The sequence below is a fragment of the Hyperolius riggenbachi genome, chromosome 8 (genome assembly GCF_040937935.1).
Source record: "Hyperolius riggenbachi isolate aHypRig1 chromosome 8, aHypRig1.pri, whole genome shotgun sequence".
In the NCBI taxonomy this organism is placed as follows: domain Eukaryota; kingdom Metazoa; phylum Chordata; class Amphibia; order Anura; family Hyperoliidae; genus Hyperolius; species Hyperolius riggenbachi.
Genome location: NC_090653.1, coordinates 51,262,662 through 51,282,952, shown reverse-complemented (window position 1 = coordinate 51,282,952; position 20,291 = coordinate 51,262,662). Strand labels below are relative to the sequence as shown.

Genomic DNA, 20,291 nt, shown 5'->3' with positions numbered 1-20,291 from the left:
TGTAGTGTGAACCTGGCCTCATCGCAACCCTTATCATGGCTTTAGATACGGGGTTTGAGGCCATTCCTCCGGTATAAACTTAAGCCACTCCCACAACAATAGATGGTGTTTGTTAAAATATTGGTATTCTTTTGAGCGTGACTTATTTATTTTTCTCCTCTCTTGCAGGTGTCCGTCTTGTGGACCATTTCCTATTACTCCTCCCCACTTGCTGCCTTTTACATGTATAGAAAGGGTAAGCCAGATCTGATGACAAACCTCTGAATACACCTCACCGATATTTGGCCCTTTCTTCCTTTTTCAAACCTGTTAATTTTTTTTTTGTACATGTGTTGGTAAAGAACCTGTTCATCAATTGACTGGACAGAACAATCCCTAAGATATACAAAAGCCAATATAAAATACATACGGTAGTTTTGATCATCCAGTATTAATAACATTTGCAGCTGTGAAAGTCCTCGACGAAAAAATATAAAACTTCCTTTTAAATAGACTCATTGTGAGCCTTTGCAAAATGTAAACTATTGAGGGGTCTCATCCCTTTGCTGGTAACTCCACGGGGTTCCACTTTATCGGGGGCTTGTGGTTTTTACACAAATGACATCACTTTTGGACAAAGGCAAAGTAGGATGACTATGCACAGTAAAGAGGAACACAAGTTTTTATGTTATGCTTGACTGTAATTCCACTAGGTGTGTGCCTAAATAGGAGGCACTTAAAGGAAACCTAAACTGAGAGGGATATGGATTTGTCCTTTTTAAAATAGCAGTTGCCTGACTCTCCTGCTGATCCTGTGTGTCTCATACTTTTAGTCACAGCCCCTGAACAAGCATGCAGATCAGGTGTTCTGACTGATGTCAGACTGGATTAGCTGCATGCTTGTTTCAGGTGTGTGATTCAGCCACTACTGCAGCCAAAGAGATCTGTAAGACAAGAAAAGCAACTGGTATTGTTTAACCACCCTGGCGTTCTGATTAAATCGCCAGGGTGGCTGCGGGAGGGTTTTTTTTAAATAAAAAAAAAACTATTTCATGCAGCCAACTGAAAGTTGGCTGCATGAAAGCCCACTAGAGGGCGCTCCGGAGGCGATCTTCCGATCGCCTCCGGCGCCCAGAATAAACAAGGAAGGCCGCAATGAGCGGCCTTCCTTGTTTTGCTTATATCGTCGCCATAGCGACGAGCGGAGTGACGTCATCGACGTCAGCCGACGTCCTGACGTCAGCCGCCTCCGATCCAGCCCTTAGCGCTGGCCAGAACTTTTTGTTCCGGCTACGCTGGGCTCAGGCGGCTGGGGGGACCCTCTTTCGCCGCTGCTCGCGGCGAATCGCCGCAGAGCGGCGGCGATCAGGCAGCACACGCGGCTGGCAAAGTGCCGGCTGCGTGTGCTGCTTTTTATTTCATTAAAATCGGCCCAGCAGGGCCTGAGCGGCAGCCGCTGGCGGTGTTGGACGAGCTGAGCTCGTCCAGACCGCTCAGCTGGTTAAAGGAGAACTGTAGTGAGAGGTATATGGAGGCTGCCATATTTTTTTCCTTTTAAGCAATACCAGTTGCCTGGCTATTCAGCTAATCCTCTGTCTCTAATACTTTCAGCCATAGGCCCTGAACAAGCATGCAGAAGATCAGGTGTTTCTGACAAATTTAGACAGATATGACAAGATTAGCTGCATGCTTGTTTCTGGTGTGATTCAGACACTTCTTTAGGCAAATAGACCATCAGGGCTGCCAGGCAACTGGTATTGCTTAAAAGGAAATAAATATGGCAGCCTCCATATCCCTCTCACTACAGTTCTCCTTTAAAAGGAAACATCCATATCCCTCTCAGTTAAGTTTCCTTTAAAGGATACCAGAACCCAGTGTTCTACGATTAAAAAACATGTTCTGGTGGTAGGGTGTCAATGTTCACTTACCGCTCCTCTGTTGCAAGCTGCGTGGCTATCCATCCTATGGTATGAGCATAGTTCTAATTGGCACCCTAGTAGTAGTGATTAATATTTAGTGGAACTCTTGTGTCTGTTGCAATAACACCACATTTTCTTTGGTTTTTGCAACAACAGTGTTTCTTTTTGTTATTCTGTAATGACAGTCGTATTGATGACTTGTTGTGTGTTGCAGGATATATAACCGCGAACAGGCTGGTTCCTCTAGGACAGTACGGGATGACGCTACTTTTCCTGCTGGCGGGGGTGGCGTGTCTGAGAGGTAAGAGGGTTTGAAGGAGGAAAACCGGTTCCATGTGGCTTAAAAAGGGGAACTGAAATTCCTAAAAAAAACAAAGCGGTTCACTTACCTGGGACAAGCCCCTAGCAGCTGTCCCGCGCCAGTCCTCCACGGTCCTCCATTCTCCCGCCGTCAGCTAGTTTTGTTACCGTCGACTTGTAAGTCGAAGGCAACTGCGCCTGAGACGCTGAGAGTCCAATATAGTGTAAAAATTTAAACAAATAAATAAATGACTGGAAAGTCGTGGAGTTTTGCCCTGCAGTGAATCGGCTTGGGTTATATTGATGAAGAAGCCTGCAGCATAAAAATAGGTATTTTGAATGGCTTCAGACTCTTTAAAAGTCAACCTCCCAACAGAGGTAATGACTATTGATAAGTGTGTAGGAGACACCCAGTATCTGATAATACAATTCATAACAGTTTAACCACTTGTCGACCACTTAATGCAGATTGGCGGCGGCAAAGTGTCTCTGTTGTTCCTCCAGGACGCCATATGGTGGCCTCTTGCAAGGAGCGAGATTAGGCAGGAGAGAGTGCGAGCTCCCATAACTGTAAACAGCCGGCCCCAGCGATAAGCCTGCCAGCGGCTGATCAGGGCTGGCAGGCTGATGATTAGAAAATGCATAAAACCTCTCTTTCTAACAATCACACCAGCAATCACATAGCACCAAGAGAAAGCTCTGTTAGTGGGAAGAATAGGGGGTAAAAGTCATTTGGGTGTTGTATGACTGAGCAATTGACTGTTAAAATTGAGAAGTGCGGAATTGTAAAAAATGGCCTGGTCACTGAGGGGTATAAACCTCTGGTCCTCAAGTGGTTAAAGAACATGTATGTGTTGGCTCACCTCTATAACTGACACAGTTGATGAAAAACTTTATTGTACGTGGCACAGATAGACTAAGCATTTCGCAGTTCTCAGTCCGCTTCCTCGGGTCAATATTTTGTGACTGAACATCCGTGTATGTCTGCTACGAGTGCCTCAAGCTAGGGTGGGATTTGCCTTTAAGATTTATGTAGTAAAGAGAATGTTTTACAAGAAAGATGGTGCTGTTCTGTTGTTCATGGCATGGAGTCACATGTTTCTCTTTCTTTTTCTGTGCAGGTATTGGCAGATGGACCAATCCTCAGTATATTCAGTTCATAAGCATTTTACAGACTAACAGGGTGGATAACTGTCCAGAGAACAAGGTGGGAGACACACACTACCTCTGTAATTATTACTAACCTTTGTAATGTAATGCTTTAACTTTTTAGTTTCAAGCAGGTAAGACTGTACTCTGTAGTTTTCTGGTTGTAACCGTGATTCAGGTTTTATTCTGTACTGGTGAACTAGAATGGGAATGTGCAGTTGTCCCACGCATCCCTCTTTAACCTCTTGACGACCAGCTAACGCCGATTGGCGTAAACTGGTCGTCTGCGGGTTACCATGGAAACAGCCGCTCGATCGAGTGGCCTTTCCATGTCAGTTCACGGAGGGTGTCTCCGTGAACAGCCGGAGAGCCGCCGATCGCGGCTCGCCGGCAAAATGTAAACACGCGGGGAAGAAATCCCTGCTGTTTACATCATACGGCGCTGCTGCGCAGCAGCGCCGTAGGGCAGATCGGCGATCCCCGGCTTCTGATTAGCCGGGGATCGCCGGCATCTGATAGGCGGAAGCCTATCCTTCAATGCGCAGGACGGAACTCCGTCCTGCGCATTACAGAGAGAGGGAGGGAGGGAGGTAAGGAGGCAGAGGGCGGAAATGGCTGCGGAGGGGGGCTTTGAGGAGCCCCCCCCGCAAAACGCAGATGGCCGGCGGCGATCAGACCCCCCGGCAGGACATCCCCCTAGTGGGGAAAAAAGGGGGAAAGTCTGATCGCCCTGGCATAATACTGATCTCTGCTGCGGGCTGGAGAGCCCACGCAGCACAGATCAGGCAAATCACCCCTGGTCGGCAAGTGGTTAAAGTGAACCAGAGACAAAGCACCCTCAGGTATTTTACCATATATATGAGTGGGAACATTAGAGAAAACATCTACCCTGCTCTCTGTTTCATTCTTTACTGCTCAGCCGGCTTCTTATCCGCCCTGATAAAATCCCTGACTGAGCATTCAGTCTGGCTTTGCTCAGGAATCATTATAGCTTAGTCTGTCTTCTTTGATCTCTTTTCAAGCCTAAGCCTGCCTCCTTCTGGCTCTGCTATAATGACTCAGCTAGAATGATTACTGAGCAAAGCCAGACTGAATGTTCAGTCTGAGATTTTGTCAGGGCTGGTAACAAGCAGGCTGAGCAGTGAAGGATGAAGCAGAGAGCATTTTCTCTAATGTTCCCACTCATATATATGGTAAAATACATGAGGGTGCTTTGGCTCTGGTTCACTTTAAAAAAAACATCAGGCAATATAAAGAAAATTAGATTTACTTACCCGTGGCTTCCTCCAGCCCCTGGCAGCCCATACGTTTCTCACCACAGCTCCGGTGTCCCCTCCATTGGAGATGCAGATCTGGCGAGGTCGGGATTTTCTGCGCCTGTGCGAGCTTTGCTGCAATTGCGCTCACGTGGTTTGGAGTGTTTTGCGCAGGCACAGAACTACTGTGCCTGCACAGTACACTCTGAACCACGTTAGCGCGACCATGAGCGGCTTTCGCGCAGGCACAGTAGATACTGACATCGCCGGTCGGCATCTCCAACGAAGGGGACACCGGAGCTGCGAGGGACATATCGGCTGCCAGGGGCTGAAGGAAGCCGCGGGTAAGTAAATCTCATTTTCTCTATATTGCCTGTTTCCTTTTAATTCACCCATCTTAGAAGTAGAACTCCCCATGCTTTTTCAATTAACGTGATACTATACATTTACAATAATACAATACAATAACCTTTGTAAAGTGCTTTTCTCCCATAGGGTTTAAAGCGCGTACAGGGTTGCAGGCAGGAATGTTACAGAGGAAATAGTCAGGTGTTCGTAAATGCCAGACTGAAGAGGTGGGTTTTCAATTTGGACTTAAAGAGAGTCTTAAGCCTTAAAAATATCTCTTTTTACTTACAATTCTTCTTCAGCATTATGCCAATAGCATGAAACTCTGCATTCCCGCTGCAGAACAATGCCTCTATACACCCCAAATCCCAGGGGCAAAATCCAAGGATCGCTTCCTGTTAGAGCACGTGTCAAACTCCAGGCCTGGAGGGCCAGATCCATGCCAGTGTTTAGGATGGACTGAGAAAGAGGAATACGTTCTACCTGATGGACCGCACCTTTCCTGATTCAGACCCATCAGTTTGAGCTGTGTCAAAAATGTGTGAGGACCTCGGCCCTCGTAGGACCGGGTTGACATACCTGTGTTAGAGGTAGAGCTTTTGTGCTGTCACTCTGCCTCTGCTTGCGTCAATCTGCTCCGATCGCCGCCTCTCCCCGCCCCTCTTAGTCTTCTTTCACTGAGAGGGGCAAGAAGTGGCGGAGATCCACGCGCAGATTGACGCGAGCAGAGGCGGAGCTACAGCGGAAAGCTCTGCCTCCCCAGGCAGCAAAATCCATGACCTGGAAAGTCTTAAAATTGTGCCCCAGGATTTGAGGGGTATAGAGGCCTTGTTGTGCGCGGGGATGTGGCGTTTCTGCTATTGGCATAATGCTGAAGAGGAATTGTAAATAAAAAGATTTTTTTTTAAAGGCTTCAGACTTTTTAAATGCTTCTAGGGATGAAGATATCCTGATCGGGTGTGGCAGGGAGTTCTAAAGTGTAGGACAGCATGACAGGGGGTGACCAAGTTATTAGATCCTTTTGATGTAGTGTGTGTGTGTGTGTGTGTGTGTGTGTGTGTGTGTGTGTGTGTGTGTGTGTGTGTGTGTGTGTGTGTGTGTGTGTGTGTGTGTGTGTGTGTGTGTGTGTGTATGCAACAAATCCTTCAGCTATATAGGATGTAGATTGTGCAAGGACAAGAGGTGGGGTTGTATACATTAATCATACCTAGAGGCAGTGTGTTTTTTTGGGGGGGATATTTAGCAGGAGTGCAACTTCGCATTAGGGCAAAGAGGGCCTAAGGTAGCGCATATGCTTGAAGTGAGTTTTGAAGATGGCAAAGGTTGGAGAGTGGCGGATGTGTTGTGGAAGAACATTACAGAGGAAGGGTGAAGCACGTGCGATATCCTGTATACGTGCGAGTAGGTTATTCTAGAAGAGGATAGAAGAAGCTCATGTGCAGATCTGAGCTTGCGGTTGGGTTGGTATCTGGAAACTAGTGAGGAGATGTACAGGGGAGAGAGACTGTGAAGAGCTTTGTAGGTTAGGGCTAAGGCAGGCATGGGAAAATTTGGCCCTCCAGCTGTTAAGGAACTACAAATCCCACAATGCATTTGCCTTTATGAATCATGACTGTGGCTGTCAGACTCCTGCAATGCATTGTGGGACTTGTAGTTCCTCAACAGCTGGACGGCCAAGTTTGCCCATGCCTGGGCTAAAGGCTTGTTCACACCTAGGGCATTTTTTTTTTTTTTTGTGACAGCGGTTTTCAAAATCGCCCTAAAAGTGCTTGTGTAATGATTCTCTATGAGAGTGTTCACATATGAGCGGTTTTATTCCGATCTGCTCACCAAAGCGCTGCCTGTACCATTTTCTGAGCGGTTTTGCTCAATGAAAGGTATAGTGAAAGATTGAAAAAGCAATTTGTATAGCGATTTCCCCAGTGCTTTCATGAATACATACATTGTATTTATTCATTTCTGGGTGTAAGAGTTCATTTCCTGACTGACTTTATTAAGTGAAAACCGAATCGCTCTGCAAAAGCGCTTAGAAAAGTGCTTCTCTAAGCGCAAAGCGCAGGGAAAAGCGGAGAAAAAAGCTCCTAATAAATCACTCAGGCCGTGCGATAGTGCTGACGATTTTTGATGTGAACAAAGCCTAAGGGCTGGAACCCACAGGAGCGCTTTTGGCAGCACTGCGATACGCTAGCAGTTTGCTAAAACGCTGGGCTAATGTTAATGGATGGGGCAACTTCCACAGGAGCGTTTGCGTTTCTCAGAAACGCAAATGCAGGACGTGCAGCATTTTGGGAGCGTTAGCGCTTCAATGTAAAGTATTGAACCGCTAGCGGAAACGCTCAGCAAAACCTAAACTGAGCGGTTTTGCTAGCGTTTTGCGGTTCAGCACACTGTAACAAAATGAAAAATAATTCACAGGACCAATCAGGATAAAAACGCAAAACGCTACGCACCCGCTGGGGAAAAAAATACAATGTTGCAAAACACGACCAAAAACGCGCATGAATCCGCTTACAAAACGCTAGCGGTTGCGTTTTGCGTTTGCGGTTTTCAGTGGGTTCCAGGCCTAAGAGTTTGAACTGGATCCTCTGGTTAATTGGCAGCCAGTGAAGAGCTTGACAGAGAGGAGCAGCAGAGGAAGAGTGAGAAGAAAGATGAATGAGACGAGCAGCCGAGTTTAGTTAAGTTGAGATCAGGTGTGCAGTGTGGTAGCAATTGGTCAGATTGTGGAGGGATCAATTGGCCCGCCTCCTCAGGCAATAAAAAGTAGGGGAGCATACAACAGTGAATGGTCCAGGCAACGCCAGGCACCTCGAGGCGCCTGGCATTACCTGGACCATTCACTGTTGTATGCTCCTCTACTTTTTATTGCCCGAGGAGGCGGGTTTTATCCTGCAAAAAGCGTTGCAACCTACCGTGGCGTATTCCAATAAATCAGGGGTCTCAAACTCGCGGCCCGCAGGCCATTTGCGGCCCTCGATACAATATTTTGTGGCCCCAGGGCCCCAGAGCTTGTAGGGGCCCCCAGTGGCTACAAGAGGGAAAAAAAATTTCAAATCGGCCTTATAGTTTTTGAGAAAATACATTTTAAAGTTGCAAAGGAAAAAAATACACATTTAAAAACCCGCCGACTTTAATGGTTAATAGCAAATCCACCTTAAATGCTAGAAACCCTAAATTTGCAATGTTAAGGAGATCATTAGGAATAAGAGGAAAAAACAATTTTTCAAAAAGACCTTATAGTTTTTGAGAAAATCGATTTTAAAGTTTTGAAGGAAAATAGTATACTTTTAAATGCGGTAAATGTCACTTTTAGTAGCAAGCCTGACGGTAGTGTAATTTTACATGTATCAAAAGAAAGAGCAATACATTTCCTGACAGGGTTTCCAGGGGGTCCATACGCAGCCGCAGCGCTTTGGCCAGGGTAGCGCTAAACAAGGGCTGCAGACCCCCAAATCCCCCGCGCAAACATCCACGACTGCGCTGAGGGGCAGAGCTTCCAGCTGTAGCTCTGCCCCTCCTGACGTCAATCACCAAATGGATCGCCGCCTCTGTGAAGGAAGAGTGAGAGGGGCGGGCAGAGGCGGCGATCCGGCGATTGACGTCAGGAGGGGCAGAGCTGAAGCTGAAAGCTCTGCCCCTTCCAAGGAATGCCGGCGGATTGCCCCCCGGGGCGATTTGGGGGCTCTGCAGCCCTCGTTTTGCGGCGGGGACACGTGAACTCCCTTATGCGGCCCAGCCTCATCCTGACTTTGCCTCCTGCGGCCCCCAGGTAAATTGAGTTTGAGACCCCTGCAATAAATTATTCTGATTAATTCAGTCGTTTGTGTCTGCTTAAAGGAGGCAAGTCCACCACTGCCTCCCAAGCATTATTTAACATTTTAGATATTTTTTACTCTTCTGGCGCCTCTGTTTACTACTTAGTCTTGTATCCGCCCTTGCTGGAGGGGAATCCCCCCCTTTCTTTTTCCATCTACAGAGAGGATGATATGTGGAACATTGCACAATAAAATGTGCGTTGTATCTTAATAAGACTGGTGTGCTGATGTATTCTACAACTGTCTTTTTGTGAATTGGATTTCTGAATTATGTCTACACCCTGTATCGGCAATCTAGAAGATTTGTGATTTGAAGACTAAAGAGATAAATTGTTTCTTTAAAACCCTGTGTTGTTGGCTTTGGACTTTTATATACATTGAGTATTGTGTGTGTGTGTGGGGTGGGACGCTGTACCTTTTGCATTTTATCTAGGCTATTGTAGTAGTTTTATGGTATGTAGGGTAATCCTCCTCCCCTTTTGTCACTGCCACCATTATATCTAGTTGAATTGGAAAGCTTTGCAATAAGGAAAATACAATTCCAATCAGTGTAACTGGCTCACACATACTCACTGCTATAGTCAGCCTTCTCCTCTGGCCTGTTCCCAGTGCAGGCCGTGCCATTATATGTGATGAAATACACCTGTAGGAATCCGGCTCTCCAGTGACCTCACCCTCACACTGTGCCTTTTCATTCACAGAAGCTGCTCTCCAACTACAACTTTGACTTCCGACATTGGCCAGTAGATTTCCGGTGGGATGACACAAGCAGGTACGGCTGTGAATATGAGCCTTCCGTGGGAAATGCATTGTGTTTATATATGTGTCCATAGGGAAAAGCTATGCCAAGAGAGGCTTCTGCAGCTAAACATCTTTATTTAAAGAATCAGAATCAGAATAGTTTTATTTCGCCAAGCATGACTGGGTCGTGCTCGGAATTGGGTTTGGCACAATACATAGCTCCAAGAGGTGCATAGGCAGAAAGCAGAAAAGAGCATTACAATACAATTAGGACATGGCAGTAAAAAACATTGTATTCAAGAACATATTGCACTCAAGCAAGAGGAAGTGTGTGTACACAATATACATTCAGAAGTATACATTCAGCGGCCGTATGCATTTCCAGTGCGCTGCTGGAGTCTGGCCAGGGTGCAGGGACAAAAAGTCCAGTCAGATAGGAGAGATGGCTGGTTGCTTCAAAAAGCGTATTTAATTCCAGTCCGCTACTGTGTCGGTGGCAAGGCACAGACAGAGGGTGGGAGAAAGTTAAGGGAGTTCAGGAGGCTGACGGCCGCAGGGAAGGAGGAGTTCTTGTGTCTGGTGGTCTTAGTGGGGATGGCTCGAAGTCTCCGGCCCAATGGTAGTGGGGTGAAGAAACAGTGACCTGGGTGTGAGGGGTCACTTGCGATCCTCAGTGCCCTGGCACGCAGTCTCGTGTCATGCAGGAGGTCAAGGACACCTGAAGTGAAAAGAATATGGAGACTTCCATATTTCTTCCTAATTAAAGGGTACCCGAGGTGAGAGGGATATGGAGGCTGCCATATTTGTTTACTTTTAACCAATGCCAGTTGCCTGGCAGTCCTCCTGATCCTGTGTCTCTAATAGTGGTGGCCATAGACCCTGAACAAGCATGCAGAAGATCAGGTACTCAGACGAGTCAGGTTGTACCGGATTAGCCATATGCTTGTTCCAGGGTTTTGACTCAGTCCCTACTTATGCCAGAAGATCAACAGGGCTACCAGGCAACTGGCATTGTTTACAAGGAAATAAATATGGCATCCCCAATATCCCTCTCACCCCTGGTTCTCTTTAAACAAAACCAATTGCCTGGCAGCCCTGCTGATCTATTTGGCTGCAACAGTGCCTGAATAACACCAGCAACAAGCATGCAGCTAATCTTGTCCGCTCTAACGGTAACATCAGAAACCTCTGATCTGCTGCATACTTGTTCAGGGTCTATGGCTAAGTATTAGAGGCAGAGGATCTGCAGGACAGCCAGGTAGTGATGGTCAAATAGATGCAAATAACTTCGAGTTGATGCAAATTTATGAAACTTTTTAAGCAGCTTGAAAATTAAACACTTGAATTTTACCTCAGCAGGATCTGATTGGTTCATTTTCAAGCTGAATAAATTTGCATCAACTCGAAGTTATTTGCATCTACTTGACCACCACTTCAGCCAGGCAACTGGTATTGTTTAGTTCTGATAGTTCTATTGTATCATACTGGGTTTTACGTCTGATTCTATTCCCTTATTTCCGTCTGTCCTCACAGTAAGGGTCAGCAGGACACCCGGCCCTCTGGCGGAGCGCCGTTACTGAAACCAGAGCCACGAACACGAGGAGCCGCTGACAGCGTGCTACATCGGGTGCAGAAGCTGCCCTGTCAGGTGATCAGGTAATGTGGTTATCCTCTGCTGTTCAGTACACAGCCCCACTCCGACCATCCTTATTTGATTTTCTCTGACTCTCTAAACTGATTAGATCATCATCTGCTCTCTGTAAGAGCCTGTGTGTTTTTAACACTTAAAATGCATACACTTCTCTACACATACAGCTAATCTCCATTTTTAAATTATGAGAGGATACTAATCATGTGACGCTAAGTGTAATGGAGCGCACACGCAGCGCAGAGGAGGCAGAGGAATGAACGTGCTTCTGAGCCGATCGTCATGCGCCGGCCAGAAGCGAAGAGGGGAGGACATACTGTGCGCACAGGGCGCAGTATGTCCGGGTGGGGGGTCAATCAAGTCGCCGGGCACCGGGACTTATAGGAGACTAACGGCGGCAGACGGAGGGGGCTGGACTGGATAACGGTATGTAATTTTAACCCCCCACACACTGCTGCAAACTTCTTTTTCGACTGTGGTATCCTTTAATACAAAAAGCTGCGGTATATATGTGAAATTCATTAAGCTTGAAAACGAAAATTTACTCCAACTTCTAAAAACGAATAAAAAATGATAAAATAAGTTAAACCGAAAGTGAAAACGAATTTGTAAACAATATTTGCCACAAACCTTATTCTGTAAATGAAAAGTTTAGTCTTCATGGTCCCAGTAACCGTATTTATCGGCACCCTAATTTCTTCTTTTGCGCCCAATAGCTGATATTTTGCATTGCAGCCTATGGTGCACCCTTTTTGTTCATTAGCTATATGTGCCCTTTTTTTTCCTGTTTCCTTCAGGGTGACCCAACACCACTAGGAATGTATATGGGAATAAAAGAGACTGAAAAGACCTCCTACTAAAAAAAAAAAAAAAAAAAAAGCAATGCTTAGTGTGGTTTGCCTTCATAAAACAGAAGATATTTGCTACAATTCAGATTTAAGTGTGTAATTGTGGTTACCCACAATTCACCATTACTAAATATGCAGCCTGAAGCCAGGCTTGCATCCAGAGCCGCTGGTGTATTGGGTTGATGTGGCTCTGTAAAATTTAAGGCTACTTTCACAGTGGAACGTTGCATTTTCATGCGACGTTAAAGTCGCAAAGCAAACTAACAACGCAACGTCTGAAAAATGTCACAACGCAACTCTATGCCCTGTTATCGTCGCATACAGGCAATGAAAAGTATGCTTCCAGGTCGTTACTGAACATGTGCAAACAGTCCAACGCAGTTAATAACGTGTATAACACACAGCATGCAGCACTTTGTAACACACAAACGCAATGTGTGCGCTGTGAATGTTGCACAGACTTTAGTATTGCTGTGCAGTAATGCACGTTAAAACATTTTCTAACGTGCGACTTTAACGTTGCACTGTGAAAGAGGCCTAAAGCTATAGGCTTGCTATACACCAGTGGTGGCTGGATAAGGTCTCTGCCTTTGACATGGGAGTCCAGGGTCGAATCCTGACTAGGGTCAGTGCCTATTCAGTAAGCAGTCCTTAGGCAAGACTCCCTAGCACTGCACAGTGGCTTCCTGAGCGTGCCTTAGTGGCTGCAGCTCATGAGCGCTTTGAGTCCGACAGGAGAAAAGCGCTATACAAATATTACTACACATTACTGCACTTTTCAGATTTACAGAGCACCTGAAGCATGCTCAACTATAAAGTGTCTGGTCTCTGTTTCCAGTTATGTCGTAGCTAACTCGTTCGGCAGACGGATGTTGTACCCCGGCTCTGTGTACCTCCTGCAGAAGGCGCTCATGCCCATGTTGTTGCAGGGCCAGGCTCGTCTGATGGAAGAGGTGAGGGAAAACATAGTAACAATAATCAATCATATGGATCAGCTGCACGATGACCTCTGTGATTCCTTTACCTACCTCTGTCTGCATCACCAAGCGAAGCTTCCAATAGTGTCCTGTCTCTCTGTTGTCACAGTATCACGGGAAACGCGCCAAGCTGCTGGCGTGTGACAACAATGAAATCGACACCATATTTGTGGACCGCAGGAGATCCGGACATCCTAACGGGGCAAAGCTGGTAAGATCAAAAGACTCAATGCAGGAAACCTGAAGAGAGGGGTACATGGAATGTGCATTTGCTTAGTTTGTTTGTCACAAAAGTTTATTGTTCTGATCTTCTGCCTTTAACAGCCACTTTATTTTGAGCTTTGCAAGTGCTCTAGGCCAGTGTTTCTCAACATGTTATTGATATGTACCCCTTTTAAAACCCTGTACTCACCAAGTACCCCCTAGCATAGTAAACATTCACACGTACCCCTTGACAAATATAAATGTAATCGTAGTACATAATTGGTTCTAAACAATTTCCCAAAATGTACAATTGCTTTTAATTAGCTAAAATACTAATTTGGTATTGTTTAAATAAGATTTATCATTTTCTAAAACTCTAAATCTGTTATTCCTGGTTAAGTATATCAAGCCCGAGTACCCCCTGGGACCATCAGAAGTACCCCCTGGGGTACGCGTACCACACGTTGAGAACCTAGGCTCTAGGCCAATTTTATTTTAGTTCAGTTTTTATCTCTTCTTTGTTTCATCTCAGTGCAGTTATGCTGTAACACGCTGCATACGTGGGATACCGCACTCCGTTAGATCACAGTGCACTGTGAACTTTGCATAGATTTACCATTGCAGCATGACTTTAAGTTAGAATGTGTACGCTACGTTGTTCTGCAGCAGCTTACTTTGATCAGGGTCCAACAGATAAGAAAGCAGCCATTGCCATTGGGACTTTCACTAGTTTACTTTGCACTTATATTGCATTTTTATGCCAGTGAAATACATAGCTTCAGTTTGTCGTACATTTTTTTTCTCTACGTTTATGTTGTTGGGTGACATGGTTGAACAAGAGGGGAGGGGCAAGTATTAGTGGCTGGAATCACCCTAACCTGATTGTGCATTCCACACATGCCTAGTCCACAGTGCAGGTCATAGAAACCTGTGGGGGTGGGGGAAGCAGTGCATTGAGGGAAATACTTTTCTTCAGATAGAGCCTGCCCATGCAGTAGCATAGAAAATGTAATTTTTTGTCCCTAATTTTGTTTTAATTGGGTATTCTACACTGATCAACTAAAACAGCCAAGGATGTAGGACACCCTTATGCCAACCAAACTGTTCTGACCCATCAAGGCATGGACACCACAGGTCTTCTGGTGGTATTTTTCACCAAAACATTTGCAGCTGATCCTTTAGGTCATGTAAGTTTGTGAGGTGCTTGTTTTTCGTGCACGTAGTCTACAGAAGTCTTTAGGTAGGTTGTCTGTGGGAAAGTAAAATCTTCAGGATCAAAAAGAAATTGTATTTCGTTAGACCAACAACTTCCATTGCTCGGTTCTGAGGCTCACGTGATCTTTTTTGAAAGGGGTCAGCAGGGCACTCTTGACTGTCCATATGCAACAAGCTGTGAACGTTCTGCATCCAAAAATAATAAATCGTGCCCTCCAAAATAGATTTAAACCGCAAAAAAAAATTAAAAAAAAACCTTTCTGGGTGCCTTGCCTATCTGCAGGATTGTGGGAAGGTTTTTTTTTTTTTTTTTTACACAGTAGTCAGCTTATCTCAGCGTGCAGATAACAGAAAGCTTCCTATTTCAAATAAGATGAGAATACTATGATTAGAAGGTAATTGAATTCCCCCCCCCCCCCCTTTCTTTTCTTTTTGAAGTATGTGTACAGTGATGTAAGCATGTTGTCTAGGTAAGGTTTTCTGTGGGAGGGACAACAGTAAGCTGTGGCTGTAGGGAGGGAAAATTAACAAGGAGCTGGTTTATAAAAAAAAGAACAGTGTACAAGTGACCACTTTTGGCATGACAGATAAACAGTTAAGATGGAAACCAGCAGAAATATTATTTTCTATGTTCATACCACATTTCTCCTAAATCTGACAGTGATCACTTAAAACAGGATAGGTAAGCTAAATAAAAGTAATTTCCTTTTGGATTATTATTATTATTTTTTTTTTTTTAGTTTTTCAGTTTAATATGGAGTTTCATCCCACTTTAAAGTGTACCGGGTCCCGTAAGTTCGGCCAGTCTGAGCGAGTGCAGTGCAGAGGGCACTGCACTCGCTCTGTCTTCTGCACCAGGTTCCGTAGGTTCGGCCAGCCTCTGTGCAGTACTAGTCTTTGCCAGAGGGAGGCTCTGGCAAAGAATAGTACTGCGCAGAGGTTGGCCGAACCTACGGGACTCGGTGCAGAAGACGGAGGACGGGGCATGGGAGCGATCCATGCAGATGGGGCTGGAGGAAGCCCCAGGTATGTATAAAACCTTTATGCTGCCTCCTCTCTGGTTTCCTTTAAGCACTTGCTGCTTAATATGCCCCATCCTTTGACAGGTGAAGTTTGAGATGTTATTCACTTCACTTGCTGTGGTAATCTATGGTTCTAATGCTATAGATGTAGCAAGCAAAGAACTTATGTTAAGAACACAGGAAGTTAAAAAGATTATAACAAACAACCATATACGTCAAGGAGGCCATGTGCGCAGCCGCGGATCGTTAGCCCAGGAATCAATGAATAGGGCCATGGTGCAATACTGATTCCTCTCCCCCGCAGAAAAAGTGACAGCTTCCCTTGGAAGTTTCGCTTTTTCTGCCTCCTATGTCTCTCTAAGCGTACATGTTACGCTTAGAGTGATGTCATGTAAACAAACTCAAGGTTGCCATCTTGTGGCCAAAAAGTAAAACATCTAAATGTAAAAAAAAATAAAAATACACATATTTGCCCAAAACAAATACTATTTACATTCCACCCTCCCAAAAATACCCACATAAAATGTTTAATAATAATAAAAAAAAAATTACAATAAAAAAAAAAATATATATATATATATTTACCTAAGGGTCTAAACTTTTAAAATATCTAGGTAAAGATGAAATATTTCTATTTTTATTTATAAGTTTGTAAATAGTGATGGATGCAAAACGGAAAAAATGCTCTTTTATTTTATTTCCAAATAAAATATTGTCGCCATACATTGTGATAGGGACATAATTTAAACGGTGTAATAACTGGGACAAATGGGCAAATACAATATGTGGGTTTTAATTATGGGGCATGTATTATTTTAAAACTATAATGTCCGAAAACTGAGAAATAATGCATTTTTTCAGTTTTTTTCTTATTCTTACTGTTAAAATGCATTTACAGTAAGGTAGCTCTTAGCAAAATGTACCACCCAAACAAAGCCTAATTGGTGGCGGAAAAAACAAGATATAGATCAGTTCATTGTGATAAGTAGTGATAAAGTTATAGGCTAATAAATGGGAGGTGAACCTTGCTCGGATACATAAAGTGAAAACGACCGAGGGCTTAAGTGGTTAAAGGAAACCTGAACTAAGAGGACTATAGAAGGAAAGTACTGATGGTAACCTCCTATTTATGGCCCCGATATAGTGCACCCTTATAGAGCCTTCATGCGGTGTATAGCACCTATTATGATGGCACTATGTTGTGGTCCCTATGCTGTGCCCCCTTATAGTTTAACCTGGTGGTCTAGGGGTCCCCCATTCCATGGATAGTTTTCCCGAATGCGTAACCCATGTATTGTTTTCCCAAAGGGCCCCCCCATCGGTTAGCACACAGACGTATGTTGCTTAACCTCATTGGCAGTAGCCCTGATTCAGGCTCGAGATGGAAAAAAACAGGCCAAGAGTGGTTATCCCGATCCTGACTCTGTGTAGCCGCGGGGAGGTATATGCAGAGACTGCGCGCAGCAGGCGTTTGTAACTCATCTCCCCTGGGAACCAATTATTGGCTGCCATTCTTCTTCCGGTCCCAGAGGCTCTCGATCCCTCTGGTGAGACCGCCGTCTGTCGTCATGACGGAGGGAGAATTGCAGCGCTGATTCCAAGGGAGGTGAGTTATTTGCAGGGCTGCCGCAGATATCTCTGTGGTATATTTTTTTCCCTGCTTTTAGGGTCTAAAAGCTTGTGAAAAAAATTGCAGTGCTCCCATGCCTGCACTCCAGTGAGCAACCTCTGCTAAGTTTACTGAGTCCCAGCCTGATGATGTCATCAGGCTGGGACCTGGTACATGCATCTAGAGCAGGCCATGTGCAGTACAGGACACAAGAGCCACAATCAGACAGCCACAGCCAGACATAATATACTACTTATGTCTGTATTCCTTCTGATCTCTGCAGGAGAATGGGGAAATTGGATGAATGCTTTTTAGTATAATAGTGAATTACCACTCCCTGTTATATTGTTATATTCTGTGTCAGGTTTCTATTGCCTTTGTTCATATGGTGATTTCTCCTCTTGCTGGTCCCACTGTTAAGTAGTTTATGTGCAAATATTAAGGGCACTCATTCCTAATGGGATCAAGAGGCCCTGTCCCGTCTCAACTGTGCACTAAATTTTAACTAAATAGGGCCAGTTTCATGTCTCCTTCTTGAGAAGTCTGTATTGTGTATGTTCAGTAAAAAAATGGCCTACGTAAATGGTACAGTGTTTATGTTGGAACAGCATGGCTAGGGAAAGTATCCATTGTACTGTATGTGTAGAGCTGTAGGTTGGAGGACTGTATTGTGTAGCTGTGTACGTTCCCCTATTGTATGCCAGTTACCTGGACCTGCTTTGTGGAAGTCCTGTGTGTTACATTCACCCTGATCTTCTGCATATACTGCTTAGTCTTCCTCTTCCTCCCACTGTTCAGGTGATCTGCTGCGAGGGGAACGCTGGCTTCTATGAGGTTGGATGTGTCTCCACCCCACTGGAAGGTGAGAGAGCTTCTCCTTGTATGAACTACACACATCGGAAGCTCTGTATAAATATGAGGCCGGTTAGTTTTAAAGCGGACCTGAACTTTAAAAAAAAAAAAAAAACAAACACATTCCTTTGTTACAGCTGATACAAATCCTGCAATAAATCTGCAGTGTGTCTACTTCCTGCTTTCATGGAAGCAGACATATTATTAACATCCTGTGTTTACAAATGAGCTTATCTGCTTTATCTGCCATGGCAGTCAGGTGACACAGCTGAAAGATCAAATCATAGTTGTGATTAGTCACAGATGCGGGGGAATTAGGCTAAACTCTCTAAATACATACAGGGTGCATTTCTCTCTGTTTTCTTTCTGTCCTGTGCAAGAGTTCAGGTCCACTTTAAACTGAAACTCCACTTCTGATGATAATTGCAACAATAAACACTTTACAAGGTTTGATCATTTTAAAGAGACACTTAAGCCAGAAAAAAAAATGAGTTTTACTCACCTGGGGCTTCTACCAGCCCCCTGCAGCAGTCCTGTGCCCTCGCAGCCACTCACTAATCCTCTGGTCCCCCGCTGCCAGCTAGTTTCGTTCTTGCCGACAGGCCCGTCAGGACTGGCCACGCGTAGCTTTTTCCGCATTCCCAAATGTAATTAGCGCTATTGCGGGTCACAACGCGTACAAAAATACGCGTTGCCGCATTACGCACGGATAGATATGCGACAACGCGTATTTGTGTACGCGTTGCGGCCCGCAATAGCGCTAATTACAGTGGGGAATGCCAAAAAAACCAAGCGTGGCCAGTCCTGACGGGCCTGTCGGCAAAAGTGAAACTAGCTGGCAGCGGGGGACCAGAGGATTAGTGAGTGGCTGCGAGGGCACAGGACTGCTGCAGGGGCTGGTAGAAGCCCCAGGTGAGTAAAACTCATTTTTTTTTTCTGGCTTAAGGTTCACTTTAAAGCTATTAAAACTTGTATCTTTTTAAATGTAGTTGGCTAATTCTGAATTTCCAAAATGGACTGCAGCTGAAATTACCCTGCTGAAAATGCAGTGTGTTAAACCCTTTCAGGACTGACACAGGGGAAATCGACATCCTATGTGTGGCTGTTAGTCTCTGACCGGACGTAGATTTCACCTGTTCCCATTGCGCACTCACACCAAAATCGTCACTTTGTTTTGCCGCTGCCCACTCTGTGCAGGAGCTGATTTCATTGGTTCCTGACCCTGTGATCACAGTGAGCTAATCACAGCTCTGAAATCCAAAAAAAGGGTGCTTGAAATCCTACCCCATAGAGCCACATTAATCCATGCCATGCACTAATGAGGATCAACCAATCCAATACAGTGTATGCATGTTGGATTATTGTGGCTCTGCACAATTAACAAGATGAGACATCATTGCATTCTAGAGGATCTAGAGGTGTGGCTAGCTATCAGGGACAACAAATGACGATTTGCATATTCGGCAGTGATGCATTGTGGGAGATGACATATGCTCACTGCAATCTGAATAATTGCAGATACCTTATGATTTAAGAAGGCAAACTTTTGTTTTGTCCTTGGGCTAGAGCCACGCTGTCCTGAAAGGGTTAAAACATTCATGCTCATTTTTTACATTTTATTGTTTTTTTTTTCTTTCTTGTTATAGCTGGTTATTCTGTTCTTGGCTGGAATCATCCTGGCTTTGCAGGCAGCACAGTAAGTTGTTGTTGTTGTTTTTTTTGCTTTTTTATTGGTATACATTTTTTTTGTAGTACTAACATTTTCAGTTTTATGGTGAACACTGATCTGCTCACCACACTAAAGGGTGTCTTGGTAGGTCCTTACCACCACAGATATTCTACCAGTTACTCTAGCGTGCTAGATAAATCACCGGCAGGGGACTTGGGTGCAGGATACAGCCTATATACAGCTGATCCTGTTACAGCACTAGACGCCAGATAACTGTATAGGGGAGTAAGCACCACTAGACAGCAGGGAACCGTATATGGGAAGGAGGAGGCCACTAGACACCAGGGAACTGTATAGGGGAGAAAGGGCCACTAGACAGCAGGGAACCGTATATGGGAAGGAGGAGGCCACTAGACACCAGGGAACTGTATAGGGGAGAAAGGGCCACTAGACAGCAGGGAGCCGTAAATGGGAAGGAGGAGGCCACTAGACACCAGGGAACTGTATAGGGGAGAAAGGGCCACTAGACAGCAGGGAACCGTATATGGGAAGGAGGAGGCCACTAGACACCAGGGAACTGTATAGGGGAGAAAGGGCCACTAGACAGCAGGGAACCGTATATGGGAAGGAGGAGGCCACTAGACACCAGGGAACTGTATAGGGGAGAAAGGGCCACTAGACAGCAGGGAGCCGTTTATGGGAAGGAGGAGGCCACTAGACACCGGGGAGCTGTATGGGAA

At 45.1% G+C, this 20,291-nt stretch overlaps 1 protein-coding gene across 2 annotated transcripts in view; it reads left to right on the top strand.

Annotated features, from left to right (window-relative positions):
- ABHD16A (abhydrolase domain containing 16A, phospholipase) overlaps nt 1–20,291 on the top strand; it is a 53,661-nt gene that overhangs the window by 20,614 nt on the left and 12,756 nt on the right. For both annotated transcript variants that reach the window (XM_068250406.1, XM_068250405.1), the window contains exons 3-11: nt 169–235; nt 2,113–2,199; nt 3,320–3,405; nt 9,468–9,538; nt 11,041–11,163; nt 12,842–12,956; nt 13,090–13,191; nt 17,829–17,892; nt 19,529–19,578. In XM_068250406.1, the coding sequence (XP_068106507.1) occupies nt 169–235; nt 2,113–2,199; nt 3,320–3,405; nt 9,468–9,538; nt 11,041–11,163; nt 12,842–12,956; nt 13,090–13,191; nt 17,829–17,892; nt 19,529–19,578 (765 nt within the window). The remainder of the gene's footprint in view (nt 1–168; nt 236–2,112; nt 2,200–3,319; nt 3,406–9,467; nt 9,539–11,040; nt 11,164–12,841; nt 12,957–13,089; nt 13,192–17,828; nt 17,893–19,528; nt 19,579–20,291) is intronic.